The sequence below is a fragment of the Acomys russatus genome, chromosome 14, assembly GCF_903995435.1.
Source record: "Acomys russatus chromosome 14, mAcoRus1.1, whole genome shotgun sequence".
Classification (NCBI taxonomy): domain Eukaryota; kingdom Metazoa; phylum Chordata; class Mammalia; order Rodentia; family Muridae; genus Acomys; species Acomys russatus.
Window position 1 is genome coordinate 46,760,268 of NC_067150.1, and position 24,124 is coordinate 46,784,391.

At 43.9% G+C, this 24,124-nt stretch overlaps 1 protein-coding gene across 1 annotated transcript in view; it reads right to left on the reverse strand.

The window, feature by feature from the left end:
* Etfa (electron transfer flavoprotein subunit alpha) overlaps positions 1 to 21,431 on the reverse strand; it is a 63,902-nt gene extending 42,471 nt beyond the window's left edge. Inside the window, exons 1-4 of the mRNA XM_051156488.1 lie at positions 21,313 to 21,431; positions 6,971 to 7,117; positions 3,825 to 3,906; positions 3,660 to 3,742 (exon numbers count right to left, since the gene is read on the reverse strand). Of these exons, the coding sequence (XP_051012445.1) occupies positions 3,660 to 3,742; positions 3,825 to 3,906; positions 6,971 to 7,117; positions 21,313 to 21,351 (351 nt within the window). The 5' untranslated portion in view covers positions 21,352 to 21,431. The remainder of the gene's footprint in view (positions 1 to 3,659; positions 3,743 to 3,824; positions 3,907 to 6,970; positions 7,118 to 21,312) is intronic.
* Between the last annotated feature and the right edge of the window lie 2,693 nt (positions 21,432 to 24,124).

Below are 24,124 nucleotides of genomic sequence, written 5' to 3' on the forward strand. Positions count from 1 at the left end.
CTGGATATCCCCAAAGCCATGTGTTGAAGGCTTGGTTACCAGCCTTTACTGCTGCTAGGAGACGACAGAACCTTTAAGAGGTAGGACCTACAGCAAGATAGTTGGCAGTGTACCTCAAAGGAGGTATTGAAATGCTCACTCCTTTCTTCCCCCTTTCCCTCCCCTTCCCTTCTCTCTGCTTCCTGGCGCCTATGAGCCATGATCTCCTAACTCACTACAGGGCCAAAGTGACTGAACAAAATGGTTGAAATCTCTGAAACCATGAGCCAAGAGACATACATTCTTCCTTCTTGTGCTCAGGTACTTTTTTCACAGTGACATAATAAGTCATATATTATGCAAAAATAAACACAATTTGCAAGATAGTCACAAACCTACTATAGTCACTCTCATTTCCAGTGCACTGTGGGTTACAGCAGCAGATCTATTCTGTGGCTATTCTCAAGCTCTCGTCTGTCACAATAGAGAAGTCAAGGCCAGAGTACTAACATTTCGGAATTAAAACACAACACACACCATTTCTTGGGCTCAGGTAAACTCTCATCAACCAAAGTCAAAATCAAATCACCCAACACAGAAATAGTACTTTCGGAGACTGGGTGGCCTGCAAAGATTCATCCACCAATTTAGAGGAGGGAAGTGTTAAAATGTGTAATACCACGTGTTGGCAATGTAACAATATCTTCCAAAAATGTTTTAATTACTCACATATTTCACTTCCAGAACTCTATTTTAAAGATACACAGGTATACAAAGATATATGCGCAAGAATGTTTTCCTGGAAGCAAGTGACTAATACAACCTAGCTGACCCTGACTAACATGGAATGTTATGCAACCAAACAGACAGACCCATTATGAGCTAATATTTTCAAGACACTATAAAACAAAAGCTCCTAGTCATAAAATAATAAAAATATGTATGCACATTTATATAGACTTATATAGAGAGGCCTAAAAGCCACATCATTGCTAAGAGGCACAGTCCTGAAATAGGGAGAGTGGGCTGGATGTATGAAGGACTTGCATCCTTGTTCTTCATGCTAATATACTATAGACAACTTTTCTAGCCAGAGCGTATTTGTGCACAGCTATTTTTTCCTGTACTGAAGACTGAACCTTGGGCATCGTGTACACGAGTAGTCAAGGCTCTATCTACAAATCAGCCCCCTTTCCTCTGTGTGTGTGTGTGTGCGTGCACACACATAACTGTTCACATGTATACATCTGTGTACATATATAAGATGGCCACAGCAGAACTTTCCTCTATCACCCTCCACCTTATAGCCTTGAGGCAAGGTCTCTCGTTGAACCAGACACTGACTGTTTGGGCTAGGCTGGCTGCCTGGCAAGCTCTCAGTCTCCTCTGTGACCAACCCTCCAGTACTGGAGTTACAGCGACATGCAGCCCTACCCTTCTGTGGGTGCTAAGGACCTGAACTCAGGCCCCCAAGCATGCAGAACAAGGGTTCTTACCCACTGAGCCATCTCCCTAGTCCTCTCTTTTACTTTTTATTTTGAGACAAAATCTTGCTAAGTTTCCTAGATTCCTACTGTCTCCACCTTCTAGGTAACTGAGACTATAAGTAAGCACTGGTTACTCTTCCAGAGGGCCCAGGTTCAATTCCCAGCACCCACATGGCAATGTACAAGTGTCTTAGTTACTTTTCTATTGCGGTGTCAAAACACCACGACCAAAGGCAACTTATTTAAAAAAACAAAACAAAACAAAAAAGCATTTGATTTGGGGTTCATGATTCCAGAGGGTTGAGTCCATGACTACCATGGCAGGAAGCATGGTAGCAGGCTAGCCAGCATGGTGCTGGACAGGAGCCGAGAGCTCACATCTCTACCCACAAACAGGAGGCAGAGAACACTAACTAGAATAGTGTGGGCTTTCTGAAACCTCAAAGCCCTCCTTTGGTGACACATTTCCTTTATCAAAGTCACATTTCCTAATCCTTCCCAAACTATTCAACCAACTGAGGACCAAATATTCAAATATATGAACCTATAGAGGTCATTCTTGTTCAAACCATCACTCCAGTCTCGGGTCGGATGGCCTTTTTTGCCCTCTAAGGGCATTACACCCATATATGAAGGCAAAACACCCATACACTTTTTTTTAATGAAAGAAAATAGAATAAAAGAAAGGGAACTGGGAGTTGAATTCTTGGGGTCCCACGCATGCTAGGGCAACACTACCTCTGAAGCATACCCCTATCTGCTTTTTCTTTTTTGTTATCTTGATTAGATCACATTACTTGTCTGTCATAATAACTTTTAACTGTCAACTTAACACTATTTAGAATCACCTGGGGAGTGCCAGTGAGTATGCTTGGGAAAAATTAATTCATATTCTCTCTCTCTCTCTCTCTCTCTCTCTCTCTCTCTCTCTCTCTCTCTCTCTCTCTCTCTCTCTCTCTCTCAGATTTATTTATCACAGTGCTCTGCCTGCATGTGAGCCAGCAGGCCAGAAGAGGGCACCAGAACTCATTATAGATGACTGAGCTACCGTGTGGTTGCTGGGAATTGAACTCAGGACCATTGGAAGAGCAGCCAGTGCTCTTTACCTCTGAGCTCTCTCCAGCCCCAGAAAGGATCTTTCTTGATTACATTAATTGATGTGGGAAGACCCAGCCCACTGTGGGAAACACCCATTCCCTGGGTTTGGGTCTTGAACTATATTAGTGTGAAGAAGTATTGAGCACAAGTAAGCATGCATCCACCCATCTCTCTGCTCTTGACTGTGGGTGTAATATGACCGGTTGTCTCATGTCTCTGCCATGACTCCCTGTCACAATAGATCGTACCCTGGAATTTTAAGTTGAATAAACCTTTTCTCCCTTAAAGTTGCTTTTGTCAGGGTATTTTATCACAGTTTGCATGATCAGACTATAACCATCCTTAAGAACATCCCTAAGCATAACACAGTCCTTCCCAAGTCCCTAAGACTTAGAGTTTCTATTATGTCATTCAGCCATGCAAGTAAATCACCTCTTAAGATGAGTAACTAAACTGGGCGGTGGCACAAGCCTTTAATCCAGCACTTGGGAGACAGAGGCAGGTGTTTAGGCCAGCCTGGTACACAGAGTGAGTTCCAGGACAGCCTGAACTACACAGAGAAACCCTGTCTTAAAAAAAAAAAAAAAAAAAGAGTAACTAAACACAATGTACACACATACACACACAGAGAGAGAATTCAAATTAACAATAGTTTTATCAGGCCAAATTAGAAAACCTAGAAGTGACAGGTTAATAAATTATAATAAAGTTCTGAAAAAAGCCAGTGTGGTGGCACATACCTTTAATCCCAGCACTGGGAAGGTGGAAGAAGGCAGATCACTGTGAGTTCGAAGCCAGCCTGGTCTACAAAGTGAGTCCAGGTCAGCCAAGGCTACACAGAGAAACCCTGTCTCGAAAAACCAAAAAAAAAAAAAAAAAAAAAAATCCTGAAAGAATGCTTATCTCTGACAAAATTTGAAGATCTGGGAATGAAATTTTAACAGAAAATTTGCTGAAATCTTGAAACAATAAATTTTAGCAGTACTTGCCTTAGTATGGCCAAGTCAAGACTAGCTATCTAAACAAAGACCATTACATTTCTGGCCCGGTGAAATCCACCCTGCTCAAGTAGTGAGGTCAGACTCCATTTCTCACCTTTCCAAAAGCAGATGCTCCAGCACAGATGTGTGTGTAATTAAACTGCTTCTGAGTTTCCAAAATCAATGGTGTCAGTTCCTCTGAGGAAGAAACACATCTCACGTTACTCTCATAACCATATATCCAAGCGGAACAGATACTGTATTTCCCTGGACACCTCACCTGGAAGGAGGCCTTTGTATGCATCATGCTGAGCCACCAAAACCTTTGCTACACCAGCTACTTTACAGAGGTCCTGGGCCACCTGTGACAGAGAGAAGGGTTTCTAAGTATCCACTGGGAGAACCATGGACCACTGTGAAGTTTTAACCAAGCATTGGTCTTTTTTTCTTTTTCTTTGAGACAGGGTTTCTCTGTGTAGCCTTGGCCATCCTGGACTCACTTTGTAGACCAGGCTGCCCTTGAACTCACAGTGATCTACCTGCCTCTGCCTCCCGAGTGCTGGGATTAAAGGCGTGCGCCACCACGCCCAGCCAAGCATAAAGTCTTAACAGCCAAGTATAAAAGCTATTGTTGTTGGATTTGAGATGGTGTAGTATATAGCTAAGAATGCCCCAGAGGTTGACACAGCTGCACACTTAGTCCCCAGCTGACCGACTGTGTGAAGGGTTAGGAGGTGTGTCCTTGTTGAGAAGGTGCGTCAGGGTGGGTTTGAGGTTTCAAAAGCCCACACCAAGCCGGGCAGTTGTGGCGCACACCTTTAATCCCAGCACTTGGGAGGCAGAGGCAAGCGGATCATTGTGAGTTCAAGGCCAGCCTGGTCTACAAAGCGAATCTAGGACATCCAAAGCTACACAGAGAAACCCTGTCTCAAAAAACCAAAAAACAAAATAAAAACAAAAACAAAAAAGCCCACACCAGGCCCAGTCCTCTCCCTCCCCACCTCCATCAATAGCTAATTTTAAAATGTCCTACAGACTTTCTTATAGAGGCATTTTCTCAATTGAGGCTCCCTTCTCTCTGATGACAAGTGTAAGCTGGCATAAAATTAGCTAGCACAGCCAATAAAAACAATTTTTACAAATAGTAAAAACATTGTTACTTTTTTTTTATTATTATCTTGTTTTATACCTTTTCCCCAGAAGGGTCTTGCTACCAGCCCTAGCTAGCCTGGTATTCACTACGTAGCCCAGGCTGGCTTTGACCTTGCAGCAATCTTCAACCCTCAGTCTCCAGAATACAAGGATTACAAATATGTGCCATTACACTAGGTTTTTTTTTTTTAATTCTTTGTTTAAAATAAAGATTATTATTATTTTTTAGTTACATGTCTGAAGAGGGCACATATGTGCACAAGAATAAGGTGTCCAAGGAGGTCAGAGGCACAAGATCCCCTAGAACTGAAATTAGAGACAGACATAAGCTGTCAACAAGGGTACTGGACATCAAACCTGGGTCCTTAGCAAGAACACTCTGTATGCTTAAACACTGAGCTAGCGTTCTAGCCCTTAAAAGAATTTTTTTTTTTTTTTTTGTGTGTGTGTGTGTGTTTTGTTTGTTTTTCCAAGACAGGGTTTCTCTGTCTAATAACAGCCCTGGCTGTCTCGGACTCGATTTGTAGACCAGGCTGGCCTCAGACTCAGGTCCGCCTGCCTCTGTCTCCCAAGTGCTGAGATTAAAGGCGCGTGCCACCATGCCTGGCAGCATTCTCCCTTTACAGTAACTTGAATAGGAGTGGTTTCTGTTTATTAGTCTCTTCTGCCCACTGCCTTCCACTTGTTAACTCACTCACTGATGAGTGGGCACAAGAGGCCAAACCACCGACCTTCTTCCATGGACTAAAAGGCTTCACAGTGTCCACTGAAAGGAGGAGGCAGTGTAGCTCTGCTGGCCAGGTGCTGAGCAGGACACTCACACTGTCCTACACAGAGATGCACCAGTGTCTAGCATCTCTGGCTGCAAGAAAATTCCCAATTAAAAACCCATTTCATTCCAAGTTGCTACATAGAAGTTTGGATATAAAATAGAACAAAATTTCCCATTGAAACATTTTTTTCTGTCAAAACTGCCAGTATTACATAGAATAATCACCTTCTGTTTATAATTAGCAGCTAAAGAAAATATAAAACTGGAATCTGTCTACACTATTAGCAGTCATCTTTATTAAAAATAAGAACATGACATACACAAGACTGTAACTGATTAAATATCAGTACGTCGAGCCGGGCGTGGTGGCGCACGCCTTTAATCCCAGCACTCGGGAGGCAGAGGCAGACCAGTTTCTCTGAGTTTGAGGCCAGCCTGGTCTACATAGTGAGTTCCAGGATAGCAAAGGCTACACAGAAAAATCCTGTCTCAACAAAACAAAACAAAACCAAAAGTAAAAGATTCAATAATCATCAAGAGGGATAGGTTAAAGAAAGCCACATAACCTAAAACCTGATGAATACCAAGTTTAAGCTGGGTGCAATGGCACATGCCTATAATCCCAGCACTCAGGAGGCAGAGGCAGGCAGATCTCCATGCCAGCCTGGTCTACAAAGGGAGTCCAGGACAGCCAGGGTTACACAGAGAAACCCTGTCTCGAAAAAACAAAACAAAATTTCAAATTCATGCAAGGAATTAGAAGTGACACCAGCATTCTGAACTTGCATTACCACCTGCTTTACATCAATAATTTAGTAAAATATACAACCTGCTAAAAAAGAAGCATTCTCTCTCTACATGTGCTCCTCTACGAGGGCCAAGCCCCCAGTCACACTCTTGGCAACTGTGACATGGGGGAGGGGAAGTGGTGGCTAAAGTTTTGTAGCCGTGACAGGCTCTTGTCTACAGAGCATCTCAATGGCACGGACCCTGTAAGTCATACTATACGATAAACTTTCCCAAGAGTTAGTTTCCAAACTGTTACTTAACAACCACATTTCCTACCACCTGTAATTTGGGAAGAATGGGACTTAGATTTGAGTTTGTCTACCACTTAAATATTAGCACCTCTGACACTTTGCCCAGATTGGCCATTTTCTGGAATTAGAAGCAATTAACAAGTATATTCATCAATATAAAAGGGATCAGCTATTAACATCTAAGGGGACTCAGATACTGACATTCTGCTTGGTACCTGATGGCACAGGATAGTGCCAACAGAACTAAATCACGCGTTCCACCTCATTTTGAAAGATAAAACGCTTCATGAGAAAAAACTTTTGGTTCTTTTTTCACACATAGTAATGGTTGTAACACTGGCCATTTAATGAGGGTTAGAGCCCAGTTTGGGTTATGGACCTCAGCATAATTCTCTGTTGCCATCTTTCGCAGTCTCTTGATGGAGATTATATTTGCTATAGCTGACCTTAAAAATCTCTCACCTTGTCACATTTGGTTCCAGCTACTAAGCAGGACACTTCACCTCCAAGGCGTCCAGCTGCAGTGATGGTGTTTAGAGTAATAGGTGCTAGAGAGTCATTTGCATGCTCAGCTATTACCAAGGTACTCTGAAATCGGAGCAATGAGGCCTAAGAGAAAAGGAGAGGAACATTAATGTAGTCTTTCAAGGTAACTGTTATGCATGTGCGATTTAAAGAAAATATTTGGAATGCAGTGTTCAGTTTGTAAGTGCATTAATAAAGTGCTTCCTTGATGGCATAAATTAAGCTGTCTCTATCTTTATAATATCAGTACCCTTACCTAATAAAACCCAAAATGCAAGTTTGTTTCTGTGATAGCTAGACTTTTTTTTTTTTCCAGACAGGGTTTCTCTGTGTAGCCTTGGCTATCCTGGACTCACTTTGTAGACCAGGCTGGCCTTGAACTCACAGCGATCCTCCTGCCTCTGCCTCCCAAGTGATGGGATTAAAGGTGTGTGCCACCACCACCTGGCAAAGAAGGAAATGTGTTTTTTTCCTTTTTTAAAAAATATTTTTTATTAATTTATTCATATAACATCTCAATTGTTATCCCATCCCTTGTATCCTCCCATTCCTCCCTCCCTTCCATTTTCTCCTTACTTCCCTCCCCTATGACTGTGACTGAGGGGGACCTCCTCCCCCTGTATATGCTCGCAGGGTAGCTAGTCTCTTCTTGGTAGCCTGCCAGATCTGGGCCCAGGGGTCCTGCTCAAACTATGGCACCAGCTAAGGACAATACGTGCAGTAAATTTTGAACCCCTACCCAGATCTAGCCAATGGACAGGACACTCTCCACAGTTTAGTGGAGAATGTGATCTGACTTTCACACGAACTCTGTGCCCCATATTTGACCACGTCCCTGGTGGCACTCAGAGGAAGAAAATCTTAATTGAGAAAAAACGCACCATAAGATCCAGCTGTAAGGCATTTTCTTAATTAGTGATTGATGGGAGGGCCTATTGGCGGGAGGCGGGGGGGGGGGGGGGGGGGGGGGGGGGTTCCATCCCTGAGCTGGTAGTACTAGGTTCTAAAGAAAGCAGGTGAAGCAAGCCACTAAGCAATACTCCTCCATGGCCTCTGCATCAGCTCCTGCCTCCAGGTTCCTGCCCCATTTGAGCTCCTGTCCTGACGTCCTTCGATGATGAACAGTGGCAAAACCAAAGTGTAAGCCAAACAAACCCTCTCCTCCCAACTTGCTGTTTGGTGTTTCACAGCAGCAACAGAAACCCCAAGACAGCTTGTTTCTTTCTTTTCTTCTTTCCTTCCTTTAATCCTTCCTTTCTTCCTTTTTATCTGTTTGTCTTCCCTTCTTTTTTAGTTTTTTTCTAGACAGGGTTTCTCTGCGTAACAGTCCTGGCTATCCTGGACTCCCTTTGTAGGCTGGGGTGGCCTTGAAGGCCTGCACCACTACATGCAGCAAAATGCAAATTTCTTAACATTAAAAAAATACTTATAGCAAAAGAATTTTCCCAGGCTGGAGAGATGGTTCAGTGGTTAAGAACATTGTCTGCCCTTCCAAAGGACCTGGGTTCGATTCTTAGCATCCACATAAGAGCTCACAACTGTCTGTAACTCCAGTTCCAAGGATACCCTCACACCAATGCACATAAAATAAAATGTAAAAAATATTTTCCCCACTATAAATAACTGCTATAAACCTCAATTTAAAATCCTTAAACACTGGAGGGAGGGGCCTATGATTGAGGGGTAAAGTGAATTAATTAGTTAAAACAATAAATAAAATAATTAAACACAATATATTAACTGTCAAGCTTGAAATTGGACAAATTCTATCACCAATTACATTTAGTTACATACCAGACTTCTACTTTAAAACAATAAATAAATAAAATAATTAAACACAATATATTAACTGTCAAGCTTGAAATTGGACAAATTCTATCACCAATTACATTTGGTTACATACCAGACTTCTACTAATGATGTTAAAACATTAGCATATTTAGAAACAATGGGCTTTAAATCAGTTACTAAAGTTGATTACCATTGATTGTGGATGAGGGGATCATCATTCAATATAAAAGTAACTAAAAACAGAAACCTGTTTTTAAAAGCTGACTCAAAAGATTGGAGATAGCTCACTTGGTAAAGGCACCTGCCCTGTGCCTCAGGGCCTGAGTTCCACCTGGATTCACATGGTAGAAACACAGCACTGATTCCCTCAAGTTGTCTTTTGACCTTCTGTCAAAAGATGTACTTTTTAAAAGCCTTAAAGACACTAAGCAGCAATTTTCCTGAAGTTTCAACTGTTTGAATGTGCTTTGTAATTATAAGGGGTGAGCCGATCTCCTATTGAGCCTTATCCAGCACAGACTACCAAACCACCACCAAAACATAGTTCAGGGTCACCCAGGACACTTTCAAAAACTAAGAAAGAAAAAGAAAGGTGACGAAGAACAGTCCCCATGCTCAAGGATGTCATGGGAAGTCAGACGTCTTCACATATAACCAACTGTAAGATAGACAGTCTTTCAAATGAAGAGAAGCAAATGCTGAAAGGTGCAGATCATGCAGTAAAATCAAATAGAGGAAAGGGAGCATTTTTAGGAATTAGTGTGAAAAGATGAGAAATGGCACCAGAGACACAAAGAAGAAAAACTTGGAACTGATCCTCGTAGGATGGCATGAGAAAGTGAGGGAAAGGCACTTAGATCAAATAGCACAGGGGTGGCTTCACTTAACAAAAATCTTCCATTCTACAACAGGAGTAAAGAGTGTCACACAAAGCTGAGCCAGAGTTTAGAAACCCACAAGGAAGGTATGAAGGGGGGAGGGTGGCCGCTGCTGCTGCAGCTGCTGCTGCTGCTGCTTTTTTCCCTCCTACTCTTTTGGTTTTCTGAGACAAGGCTTCTCTGTGTAGCTTGGCTGCCCTGAACTCAGTTTGTAGACCAGGCTGGCCTCAAACTCACAGAGATCAACATGCCTTTGCCTCCTAAGTGCTGGGATTACAGGCATGCACCACCGTGCCTGGAGATGGGAGAAAGGCTTCTTACATAATTAATGGCCAATCTCTAAAGATCTCTGGGCTATTTTGAAGGTTTTAAGTGTTACAAATAACATGAAGTAAATAATCTTCCAAATTAAGTATCGGCACAACTTTAGTAGAAGAAAATTACTTGGGCTGAAACGATCCTTCTGGCTGGAACTTGAGCAGGCTCTCACCTGGCTGCTTGGCCTCGGTAAGCCAGGGTCAGCCCTACTCTCAACAGGACACGTTCCTTCTGTCCCTAAACTCTAGCATTCACCCTCGACCTCCCAGCCCTCTTAATCCCATCTACCTACCAAACCTGGAAAGCCACAGGCACACACCTCCAGAGGCCAGAGACCCTAGAGCAAGCTTCCAATAGCAGAAAACTCTCCAAGGTCACACTATCCCAAGGAAGTGTGGCAAGCAAGGAAGTAAGAGGATGTGGCAGCCAATGATGCCAGAGGAAGGACTGCAGTGCCAACAGATGACATTTCTTGGCCTTTTTTCCCTTTTTGATTATTGAAAAGGTGAAAAATGTTAATTTGGCTTCTTGAGGGTTTTTGTTGTTTTGTTTTGTTTTGAAAAAGGTCTCAATGTATCCTAGACTAGCCTCAAACTAGTAACCGTCTTGCCTCTACTTCTCAAGTACTAGAATTATTGCAAGTACTGGCAAGCTTTGAAGAGTGTAAGATTTGTGATAGCCAAAGCATCATAATAATTCATAATAATTACTTTACAACCAAAATTTTTCAGAAAGAAAGGTAGAAATTCAAGTTAAAGTGAGGATTTTTATGCACAGCTTAAGATGAGAGATGGCTCAGCAAGGAATGACCTAGGCACCTGAGTCCAATCCCTGGAGCCCAAGTAACAGCTGGAAGAGGGAACCAACTGTACAACTGCGCTCTGACCTCACACACACCTGTTCCGGGTGGGGGCAGGGAGCCGGTGTTGCTGCACAAGCTTGGCAACCTAACTGATCCTTAGAAGCCACATAAGGTGGAAAGAGGATCAACTCCACAAAGTCCTCATCTGACCACCACACACATGCCATGTGGACATGCTCCACAGTTCTCACATACAACACACATGTGCATACACACACTTTCTAATATTTAGAAACACTAATATTTCTAAATATTAGAAAGCTTCCTTTTTACTACTTTATAAAGTGACTTCTAAAGAGCCATTTCAAGCCTAAGTCAGTCACTCTCCAGCACTGTTCATTTGAGACCCAGAGAATAACTGGAATTACTATTTTTTTTTTTTTCAGTAACAAACATAGCTAGTACCATTCTAGATCACAGGTAAGAAAACTCATATACAGTAGCACCCAGTTTAAATGTCTGCTCCCACCTAACACTATTATCTTTCTTGTGTGGGTTTGGCAGGACGTTTATTGAGGAGTATTATAGAGAACCCCGACTCCCTGAAGTGGAGTGGGACTGGGCAATGGGTTAAGCTGAACTGCACTGTTGTCTAGAGGCAACAGAGTGCAGGGACGCTCTCTCACCAGCATGGGCACTGAGAGCTGGGAATTAAAGTAAGGGTGTAGTCTCCTTTTTAGATGTGTCCAGATATTCTAGGACTTTTCTCTAAGTCCCAGGTCCTTTGGTCCTTTTCCATGTGTTCCACACTACTTTACATGGAATCCACGTTTTATTTACTTATTTGAGGGCTTCTCTATGTAGCTCTGGCTATTCTGGAAGTCACTACGAAGACCAGGCTAGCCTTAACCTCACAAGTGACTTGCCTGCCTCTGCCTCCCAAATGCTGAGATTAAAAGGAGTGAACCACCATGCCCAATTCCATATTGTTTTTAAATAGGTTTTTCTTCCTTTTTTCCATAATATTTATTACTTGGGGATTTCAAATTATGAACCCCAAGCCCCATCACTTCCCAGTCCTCCTAGGTCTACCTCCCACCCTTGGGAACCCTCACCAAAAAAAGAAAGAAAAAGAAAAGAAAAAAGAAAACAAGTCCAATTTGTGGACCCATATACTCACTGGTGCATGGTCAAACTCCTGGTGGCCTGCCCCTTTAAGAAAACTGAGTCCTTCCCCACTTGTAGCCCCACCAAAAACATCAATTCTGGAGAGCTACACTTGCTAGTTTCTAAGACTTCTCTTTGATGGCTCTCGGTAGAGGCTGTTACTTTGGGAGGAGAGGAGAGGAGTTGTCACAGAAGCCTTCTCTGTTCCCCTTTCCCATCAATACCATGGCAAAAGTACCCCCTTGACCTTTACAGTCAGCAGGAGCTCGGATCATGAACTTACACATGGTTTCTGGCAACAGTGCAACCACAGGCATCCACATGGTCCCTGGTGTCAGAAGATACCACTGACCTTAGCATGGGCTCCTGTGACAGTATAGACCACTGACACCAACGTGGCCCTCTGCCACTGCACGGGCCAATGGGCATCATCACAGCCCTTGACGGCAGCACAAGCCAAGGACATCAACATGCCTCAGATGGCAGCACAGGCAGTAGTATGGCCCTTGCCAAGCATGGGGCCTCCCAGCACTCAAGAGGCAGAGGCAAGGAGATCTCTATGAGTTCGAGGCCAGCCTGGTCTACAAAGTAAGTTCCAGGACAGCCAAGGCTGTTACACAGAGAAATGCTACCTCGAAAAACCATCCACAGGAACCTCCAGCCTCAACACAACCTAGGGTAGCAGACTATGGATACCAAAGTGGCCTCCAGGGACAGCACTGACCATACAGTCTTTTGAGCAGGTCCAATCCAGAAAATGAATCATTCTTGCCTTGGACAGCCTGTTGCTGCTCAGGACCAGGGCAATCGTGCTGCTGCACAGCAGGTTCAGAGGCTGCTGCACACCACCCTGTCAGCCCTCTCAGCGATATCCCCCCACCCCCATCCACTGCAGCCTTCCGTAGCTCTGCCTCTCCACCACTCACTCATCGCTCCATTCCTTAGCTTTTCTACTCCTCCATTAAACAGTCATTTATCATAGTGACACTATTCATTCATTCATTCATTCATTCATTTTGTCCAGACAGCTCTGCAGGCAAATATTCATTGCAAGGAGCTGTTGATATGGTTCAAGGAGTCTGGGTTACAGAAGCACCATAAACATGGAACCATTGGCAAGACTCGTCTTAGATATCTTGCTGTTGCCCAAAGTCAGAGTGATGTTGCAGCTAGATGCGGCTTTCAGGGCAGGTCCTGTGCAGGTCCTGGCTGCTACACACCTCTTTACCCTTAATGTCTGCCCGCCCCCGCAGGCTTGCTAGGCTCAACCTTTGTGTTTGTAGCCCATGGGCAGCTCTGCCACCTTGTGCCTTTCATCTCCCAGCAGGGCAAGCAGCACAGGCCACAGTTACAGTGGCTCCGCGCTGGGAGCTGGCCAGTGGGCCTAGGGCCAGGCTCATTCAGCAATGACTGGTTTCTGTGGGAGCTCCAGAGGGCTGCACATCTCCATGAGCTGGCATCCCCACTGCTCATCAGGAATGACTTTTGTGTTTGCAGCCTGTTGGCTGAGACATGGCAGCGAAGGGTATAGATTTGTCATTCTCCATGCCCAGCTCCATTCTGCTATCTGTCCTTCAGGTTTCATGAGTCCACATGTTTTTTAGTTTTTTAAATATATTTTATTAATTTCATGAGTCCACATTTTAAAGACATCTTTCTATAAGCCTTTCCTTCCCTGCCCCCACTAGTTATTGCTGGCCCTACAGATGCCCTTTCTGCTGCTACATCACGCCTAGCAGCCTCCCTGAGTCTCTCAGACGGCAGCAAATGTCTGCAGCCACCGCCATCTTTCTCCTTCCCCTTAAATTGTTTTAAATAATCAAATTAATGTGACTGGTATTTTGTTTCTACTTCATCCTCAGACACATCATATTAAAAATAAAACATGTGGGCTGGAGAGATGGCTCAGCGGTTAAGAGCACTGACTGCTCTTCCAGAGGTCATGAGTTCAATTCCCAGCAACCACATGGTGGCTCACAACCATCTATAATGTGATCTGATGCCCTCCTTTGGCCTGCAGGTGTACATGTAAGCAGAGCTCTGTATACATAATAATAAATAAATAAATCTAAAAATAAATAAATAAATAAATAAATAAAACATGTTAACACACATGGCAATGGTAAGGTGATTGATTTAAAATGGAATAAACAAAAAACATTTTATTTGTAGATATATTTATGTGTATAAATGTTTTATTTGCATGTACTTATGTGCACCACCTAGAATTCATAGAGCTCAGATGAATCTATCAGATCCCCAGTACTGGAGTTATTGGATGGTTGTGAGCCTATCATGTGGGTGCTGGAACTCCAGTGCTCTTGACCACTTAGGTATCTCTCCAGCCCATTAAAAAAAAAAAAAAGTATTGACTTTGTGTGTGCATATACACACACATACCACAGTGAGTATGTGGAGGTCAGCATATAACCTAAGGGAGTCAGTTCTCTTCACAGTGTGGGTTCCAGGACCCATCAAACTACAACTGTCAGACTAGATGGAAAGCCCTACCCACTGAGCCATCTCACTGACTGAGTGGTAGAGCCCTGTAATCTCACTCAGCTCCTAATAAGTCTAATACAGGAAGATCACAAATTCAAAGCCAGCCTGCGCTACAAAGTAACAATCTGTCTCAAAATACAAACTAAAAGAGGGTGGGTATAAAGCTCAATGGTAGAACAGCCGCCTAACATCCCCAGTACCACAGTAATAAGTATATAAAAAATTAGAGAAAAACCATCATTTTCATGTAGTAAGAGCTTAGTAAGCGTCAGTTTCCTAGGACAATGCAATACCCTTTTAGACTTTCTCCAGCCCCCAAAGGATTGTATGCTCCCCAAAACCCATTCATTCTTCCTACACTGATCCCTCTTAATGCACTTAGCACATATCTTCTCCAGGCTACTTGCACCAAACAGGCAGGGACTCGGCCCATCTTCTTCCCACTATGAATTCAGTATCTGCTCCTGTGCCTGGCACATAAGTGGCATTCAGTGAATCCTGAGAGACTAAATGAAAGTTTCCCAAAGTATTTGGGACCTAAAGAGCAACACTCCTGAATCATCTGTAACTTAATCACTGTTTTAGTTACTATTCTCACCAGTGTGACCTGGCTCATCGTGGCAGGGAAAGATGGCAGAACTCAAGGGCTAGGAGCACGCTGCTTGGATTCCTTTCTGGAGCAGAAGAGAGAAATGAAGGCTGGTGCTCAAGTGGCTTTCTCCTTTTTCCACACTGTTTATGCCAATTAGAACCTCAGCTCAAGGGATGCTGCCACCACTGTGAGGGCAAGTGCTCCTCCTTAGCTAAGCTCTGTGACCACATTCACAGGCAAACCCAAAGATGTGCCTTATTAATGCCCCACATGTTTTGGCTTTGGTCTGTTTGTTTGTTTTAATCAAGAGCCTCTCTATATAGACCCAATGGCCTGGAATTCAATATGTAGACAAGGATGGCCTCCAATTCAAGAGATCTGCGTACCCCTGCCTTGTAACTGCTGGGAGTAAAGACTTATGTTAGCACACTGGGCTCCCTAATCCAATCAAGTTGACAATCCAATTGGCCATCACAAGCATCCAAAGACATATAAGGGTACCTAGGTAGCTAGTACGTAATTTGCTAAGTCACTGACATAGATACGTGTAACAGCACGGTCCGGTGCTTTGTATTTGATCGCCAATTATTTTCCCCACCCCACCCCCAGGTCTGCTTGCTGTCTTTAATGAGCAGACTCCTCACATATACCAATATCATGTTTGTAATCCTTGCCTCTAAGTTATCCCTGATGGGCTGAATGTCTACACACCTGGGCAGAGCAGAGTAAGGAGGTGTGGGCAGAGTTTGAGGGCTTCTGGGAGAGAAGGATCTTGGAAGGAGACTGGGACTGGAGGAGGAAAAGGAGCAGACGCTCCATGGAATAGGAAAGCACCACATGGACCAGGAGAAGGAACTCTGAAATTCTGCATGGAAAGAAGTGTTCCAAGATGAACAACATAAGCAAAAATAGCCCAGATAGAAATGATTAAAGCAGATGCTTGGGATGGGGGATGGGAGATAATGTAAGGTAGTTTAGGGGGTTAATATCTGCCCAGCCCCAGGTAAAATAAGTATTATTCTAAAATACAACAGGTGCATTTGACTTTTACTGATTGATAGTGGGTTAGATAATACCACAATAATAACAATTATAGGCTAAATTTTATAATAAACATTATTAGATATTATTTACTTACTACAACAGCTACTCCACCATGCTTCTTGGGAATTCATCTAGATACTTACTACACTTGGTTCCAAAGAGCAAAATGTGACTTTTCTTTTCATTTGCATTCCAGCCATTTGCCTGTATAAAGCTTAATCTTTTACCAAGCAGCATACTTGTTGAGTGCAAAGTTTAAAGTGTTCACCAGTCTCCCTATATCCTCTGCGAGCCAAACTTATAAATAACACCCACAGACCCCCTGCTAGCTGCCCCCTTTCTCCTTCACTCACAGCAAGCTGTCCTCATCTCTACCCCAGCACTGAAGCCCATCTCTCCAATCACAAACATGCTTGATTACTTAGTCCAGTGAACACACTTTGGCCCTTCTCTACTCAAACTCAACACTGCTGGCACTGCTTTTGTTTTTGTTTTCTCTGCTTCTCACCACTGCAACTGCTTGACCTAGTGCCCTGCAGACCCACCCATCCTAAAGCAGTAAGTAAGGGGCCAGTTAACCTACTTCTCCCCTAAGCACCCTTAGCAAAGCAAATGGAAAGGACACAGGATGCAGGGTGGGGGAGGGACTCAGGTTTCTGCTTTATTTTTTCTTAACTAAAAGACAAATAGAAAACAGCAGGAATAAGCTATAAAATCTTGTCAAATACTACCTAAAGGAATTAAATAATATATAATTAAAGTCTCATCCCTATTTTAACATATTTTCTCATAATAAAATGTATATTACATTTCTGTACTTACACTACTTTAACCTCTTTATTAATAAAACATAGCAGCTTTTAACTATGACTAGAAATGTCATATGACATTGATTATAATATTAAAAACAGTCGATTTACTTCATTTTAAAAACAGACAAGACTCTTAGTAGACACATTGGAAGGCAGCATAATTTTAATGAAATCACTTTATGTAATAAATTTTGTTTCAGAATCACACCAAAATTGGCTCTCTTCTTTCAAAGGAAATTTAAATTTGCATGTGAATCACAGAGTTCAGTATCATTTGTCAATGTTCGACAATGGGCTCTGAAAAATGTCCTGTCCTTAACAGTCCACAGCTTCTCAATCATGACAGACACTTCTTCCTGTCTGCCAATGAGCACAAAAGCAAGAGCACTCAAATGACCTGGAAATGTTGCTTCACTTTCTACATAAAAAAAAATTTTGGTCGGGCGGTGGTGGCGCACGCCTTTAATCCCAGCACTCGGGAGGCAGAGGCAGAGGCAGGTGGGGATTGCTGTGAGTTCGAGGCCACCCTGGTCTACAAAGTGAGTTCAGGATGGCCAAGGCTACACAAAGAAACCTTGTCTCAAAAAAACTAAAAAAAAAAAAAAAAAAAAAAATCAAGAAAAAAATTTTTTAATTAATGCATAATAATTAATACAATAACTCAGCAAGAACACTAACAGCAAATCCTTGACTATTTTCCTGAGTGCGCTCTCCAGCTCTATAACTTGACACAAAATTACCTTCACTCATGGGTGTCCTAACGCAGGGACTATGATGCAAATATCATACGCAGAGAGAGGAAGATTACCATGGGCTTCGGGCCAGCCAAGTCTAGACAAGGCTTATCTAAAACACACAAGCAAAACCATCTTCCTTCAGATGACTTTGAGGATCTCCTCCAGAAGGACACTGCTTAGTGACACAAATAAGCTAAAACCAAAATGGCTTAGATAGTAAATATGTCATTAGTTAAAACATGTATTTGGAGCCGGGTGTGGTGGCTCACGCCTATAATCCCAGCACTCGAGAGGCAGAGGCATGTGGATCCCTGTGAGTTCGAGGCCAACCTGGTCTACAAAGTGGGTCCAGGACAGCCAAGGCTACACAGAGAGACCCTGTCTCAAAAAACAACAACAAAAAAAAAAAACCCAAAAAACAAAAACAAAAACACCCCATGTATTTGGGTTTTTCAAAACACCATAGCTACGGAGGTTTGGGGTTTGTTTGATTCTTTAATTTAGATTAGGAGCTGGAGAAAGTGCCCAGTGGACAGTGTGCTTGCCCAGCAAGTATGAGGAAGAGTGTGAATCCCAGAACCCATTAAAGAAAAAAAAAACAGATCTATTCGCTGGCTGTAACCCCAGACTTCAGGGCAGCCTCAATAGCCAGGCTACTCAACTCCTGCAAGCTACGCATACACACACGCACATACGCATACACACACGCACATACGCATGCACACACGAATACATCACATACTCACACATTAAAAACAGCAGAGATTAGCCGGGCGTGGTGGCACACGCCTTTAATCCCAGCGCTCGGGAGGCAGAGGCAGGTGGATCGCTTGAGTTCAAGGCCAGCCTGGTCTACAAAGTGAGTCCAGGATGGCCAAGGCTACACAGAGAAACCCTATCTCGGAGAAAAAAAAAAAAAAGCAGAGATTTAGAGCCGGGCGTGGTGGCACACGCCTTTAATCCCAGCACTCGGGAGGCAGAGGCAGGCGGATCACTGTGAGTTCGAGGCCAGCCTGGTCTACAAAGCTAGTCCAGGATGGCCAAGGCTACACAGAAAAACCCTGTCTCGAAAAACCAAAAAAAAAAAAAAAAAAAAAAAAAAAAAGCAGAGATTTGATTAAACCATTTTGTCTTTATAGTATCATAAATTCATATAAACAGTAGCCAGATTAAATTGGTTCCCACTTGGGCCGGGAGTGGTGGCACGCATCTGTAATCCCAGCACTCGGGAGGCAGAGGCAGGTGGATCACTATGAGTTCAAGGCCAGCCTGGTCTACAAAGTGAGTCCAGGACAACCAAGGCTACACAGAGAAACCCTGTCTCAAAAAACAAAAAACAAAACAAAAAAAAGTTCCCACTTTATAAATATGGGAAGAAATAAGGGTGATAAGAATGATAATCTCTTAAACAAGGACACCTGGATTTATACATATATAAATAGCCAAGAATAGAAGGTTCTTCCTTAGCATAGAATGCTAAGTAATAAGAGAAAGGAATCGTGGATTAGAAAAATCACTATTTCGTATCACAATACTATTTTTCAATTAAAAATCAAGTGTTAACACGAGTAAGTGAAAATCCGTGAGAAACGGGAGTTTTACACAGTCCCACTCTATCTTTGTAACTAGTTAAAAATTACACAGATATTTACTTAACACCAGGAAAACCTGGCAAACAACTTATTACCTAAGTAAGTAAAGTTAAGATTTTCACTAGCGGGACAAACTAGTGCCCCGTGCTTCCTCCTACAATGGACTGAAGAGCAAAAATCACAGCTGACGTCCCTGCCAAGAATACAGGACCTGAGTGTAGTCATGAGGGGAATGTCAGGCAGACCTAAATTGGGTAACAGTCTACAAAACAGAAGTCCTGTGCTCCATAAAAATGCCAATGTCATAAAAGCCAAATAGAAAGGCTGAGGAACTTTTCTAACACAGACTAAATCAGCATGAAAACCTGAGGAAGTAGATAGAGTGCCTTGGATGGGGGGAGGGAGGCGCTTCAAAACCTTGTTGATTGCTTTGCCTGTTTTTGTTGTCCTATGAATCTAACAGAGGCATGGGTTCTACTACACGGTCAAGTCCTTAGCCTCTTCCTTGTAAAATATCCAGAGAACCATTTGAATTAAAGAGTATGTCTAGAAAAACCATGTGTATGTGCCCTGAGAGATAAAATGAATGTGTCAACTGTTAACAGCTGGTGAAATTCCAGGAAGGGTTCTGGGGAATGTTTGGGTTTTTTGTTTTGTTTTGGGTTTTTGTTTTTTTGGGTTTTTTGTTTGTTTTTTTGTTTGTTTGTTTTTTTGTTTTTGTACTATTTTGACCACCTTTCTGTATATTTGAAATTATTTTAAAATTTAAAAAGCTAAATATGCACTTTGTGTGTCCATCTGAGTGTGTTCCAATCATTTGTTTTGTGCTTACAATTCAAACCTTAAAAATATTAATGACTTCAGGCGCTACCCTACTAAGCTTGACTTCTAATTTTAAAAATAAGCCAAGGTCACAGTTCTTGGCAAATGACAACAAAGGTTTGGCAGTGCTGCCTATATGCGGATTCCGCTCTACAAAATTACCAAATCCTGAATTCTCCTTACCACAGTTATGCTGGGCATGAAACCTATTCATAAGATTGCCTTTTAAGTACTACACAAGTCTTCAAGTCAGGTTCTGGTGCTTGAAATTTCCCCCTAAACACGGTCTTCACTTGCTTATTGGCACTCTTTAAGGTAGTTTAAAAAAAAAAAAAAACTCATGGGAGAAAGACTGACTAGGAACCTGAACGATATGTTTGATGTTTGTTTTTGTTTTTAAGCAAAGAGAGAGAGAGAAAAAAAGTCTTCAAACTCCCAAGAAGCCCACAAGTTGTGTCCCAGAGAGAAAAATCCCAGTGATGATTGGGAGAAATGGAACTAAAATAAATAGGAGAAATATTACAAGGCATCTGGATAACTTCTAACACAAGGCTCATGTTGTTTCTCTAGCAACCTAAATGTGAATTAGAAAATCTCCAAGCTCTTTAAACTACTGACTTGGTCTCGGTCAGCCTCCAACTGCTGTTCGCTTACAGCACTCAAGTCAAAAATGTTTTTGTTTTGTTTTGTTTTTGCGAGTCCTGGTTAAAAACAGACAAGCGGTAAACTTTGTCACCACGGAAGAAGCATCGACAACTTCGTAAGGCCATCAGTTCCCCGGCTATTGAGCTATCAGTCTGCGGGTTCTCAAGACTGAACCCCAGCCTGGTACCCTCCCCGGTTCTCCACCCAGCCCCTACCCTCCAGCCGAGCAGCAGAGCAGGAGCATGGACGCCGCCCACTCCACCCCTGCCCTTGACAGTGGGCGTTCAGGGCAGCCACAGGGCGCCCGGGTTTCGAACTCTTCTCCCCGAGAGGCTCCGCGGCGGCTGCTCCCTTCCAGGCGCGAGACCCCCGAAGCCCCGAAATGACGCCCGAGAGCGTGGGAACCCGAGCCGGGGGGGGGGGGGGGGAGGGGGGCGGGGAAGGGCGACCCGGAAGAGGTCAAGGGCGGAGGCTCCTGAACTTTGACCCGAGGCTCAGAGCCCGTGACCTTCGCCTGGCAGGGTCAGCAGGCTGCGGCTCGCACGGCGCCTGCTCGGCCCTCCCTGTCGGGACTCACCGCCCGCCGGAGCTGCCGAGGCGCCGCTGCTCGAAACATTGTCTCTTTTTCTGTTCTAGTCAGCCCAGCTGTACCCTCGGCCTCAGCGTCCTGGAGCGCGTGCGGGAGCCGCCGCCTCCGCCAGAGCCCCGAACGCTCGCGAGACGCGAGACGCGTAGGCCCAGGAGTGCGGGCTCGCGTTCCCGCTGGCCCATTGGGCCGTCGCGCAGCCAATCAGGAAAGCGGAAAGTTAGAGGCGGGACTTGGGAGTAGAGCAAAGGTAAGGGAGGGTGTGCACTGGGCAGCTGACGATGGACTCCCTGGCCGCCGGCTGGCTGGTCTCTGACTCAGTCCTACAATGGCCACGTTGTCTGGACTAACTGGCCAGCTTTACGCAGCTTTCCATCCGTGAAGAAAACTCCCTCACTATATTCCTGCTCCTCTCATTTATTTTCATAGTATCAGCTCTACAGGTGTAATGTGCCAAGCATAAAGTGAGGAGAATTTTTAAAAAGCATTAGGTGTTCTGCCAAGGGGACCTATGGCACTCTGGGAAAGCATGCAAAAAAGCTATTGTAAATAATATAGGGTCTTTTGAGGTGGCGAGATTTGAGCCGGAGTCTAGAAGGAAACGTGGGCACAACAGGCATGGGGAGAGATATGGTGGGAAGATCCCGGCACAAACTACAAGATTGTGTGTGCTGCACACAGCACACCCGCGGAAGAAGGCAGAATGGGATGAGGATGAGCCACACCAGAAGGGTGGGGCCAGGTTTGAGGTACACCCTGATCTCTCCACTCCCCCCCCCCCTTTCCTTGGGCAGCCCCACTTCCACACCCTGCTGCCAATGCGCACAGCTTTTAAAACCTCTCTTGCTTTTTTGTTTTTTTGGGATGGTTGTTTTTTTCCGAGACAGGGTTTCTCTGTGTAATATCCCTGACTGTCCTGGATCCGACTGCCTCTGCCTGGGATTAAAAGCCTGCGCTACTATGCTATTCTCTCTTGCTTTTTGGATGGACTAATCTATCTGCCTTCTGGACTGTTCAGGATGTCGCTCAAAACTCAAGCCCTGAGCTGGACAGTGGTGGATCGCTATGAGTTCGAGGCCAGCCTGGTCTACACAGAGAAACCTTGTCTCGAAAAACCAAAAACCAAACAAACAAAAACAAAAAAACCTCAAGCCCTACTTCACAGTAGTGAATTTCACCTTTAAGAGCTAGCTCACAGTAGCATTCCTTCACCAAGATCATCCTGGTCCCCTACAATGAATCTAGGACTGTGACCACCTAAGCTGTCCATGGGAGGGTCATCTAGTATTCTGTTTATCATCACTTTCTCTTTCCAACCCAACCCCCCACATTGGGTTCAAATCTAAGTCCTAGTGAAAGAAGAGAGAAGAGTACTTTAAATAAAAACCAAAAGGGATGTTTTTATTCAAATAATATTTTTAAATGAGGTATGAACTATCTCCATCCTGCCTCCATGACAAGGCAAAACACAAAAGACGGGAAACTCTTCCCTCCCCCTCCCCCTCCCTCACCCCCATGGAACATCTCTGGCACATCCCAGGCCCCAGTGAAGCAGCAGCAGCCGTGCCCAGGAGAGGCACAATGCCCATGGGGCATGATGGTGCCAGGCAGAGCAGAGCCAGTGCAAAGGAAGACAGAGAACCAATTAGCCAGACTCACTCTGAAGACAGAAGAATGTTCTGAAGAACTGGACGGGGGAGGTACAGACATATATGTCAAGTACCAGAGAAATGTATATGTGAGCGATTGATGTCATGACAATGTTCCCTGTAGGCGTTTGAATGCTTTTCTTTTTTTTTTTTAAATATTTTTATTTTTACTTTTTGGTTTTTTTTTTGAGACAGGGTTTCTCTGTGTAGCCTTGGCTGTTCTGGACTCACTCTGTAGACCAGGCTGGCCTCGAACTTATAGCGATCTACCTGCCTCTGCCTCCCGAGTGCTGGGATTAAAGGCGTGCGCCACCATGCCTGGCTTTTGAATGCTTTTCTTTCCCACACAGTTATAGATGCTTTGGGGGCAGAAGGCATAGCTTCCATTAGCTATAGTTTATATATAGCTGCTGGCTATTTGTAAAAATAGTTGTACAAAGACCAGAGGAAGGAAGAGAGGGAAACGAGGCAGCAGAGAAGAGTTGCCTTCAGCCAGTCCTTGAAGTCTGACTCTATTCATAACTCCTTCAGGATTCCGAGTTAAAAGAAGAAGTTTGTGTGATTCGTGGGACAATCTGCAGCTCTGTCTGGGAGCTACCCTTGATGCTCGTGGTCTCCTCCCTCTGCTAGCATCTCCATTGAGCTTGAGCTAACCAGGTGCCTCATATACTGAGGACCAGAGTCCCTAACTACCAGGCCTTTCTCAAGCCAGCATTACTGGCTTAGATCACTATTGATCAAGATGGCAGCTTTTCTTCCTGACTTCTGACCCCTGCACATAAGTACCCCAAATTCCCAGATGACAGCTGTAGCTCAATAGACTTATCAGGTCCAAAAGAAACTCAAAACAAATGGCTAACTCTGGTGCCTATTAGCATAGCAAAGTGTCTGCTGGCCTGCAGGCTCGCCTGTGGCTCCCCTCAGCTCTTCTCATGAGGCTCCCTGCCCTAAACTTCTTCAGCTCATCAGCTTCCCTTCTTCCACCTTCTCATTCTTATGTAACCCTGCCTTTTGGCACCTGGTGTATAAAGGGAGGAAGTGACATGTTTGAGGATGGTTTTTTGAGAGAAGGCTTTTATTGTAGCTATGAGGGAGACTATGGACACAGGCATCTGGAAGAGTCCAGAGGAGGTAAAGAAAGTAGACTAAACGTG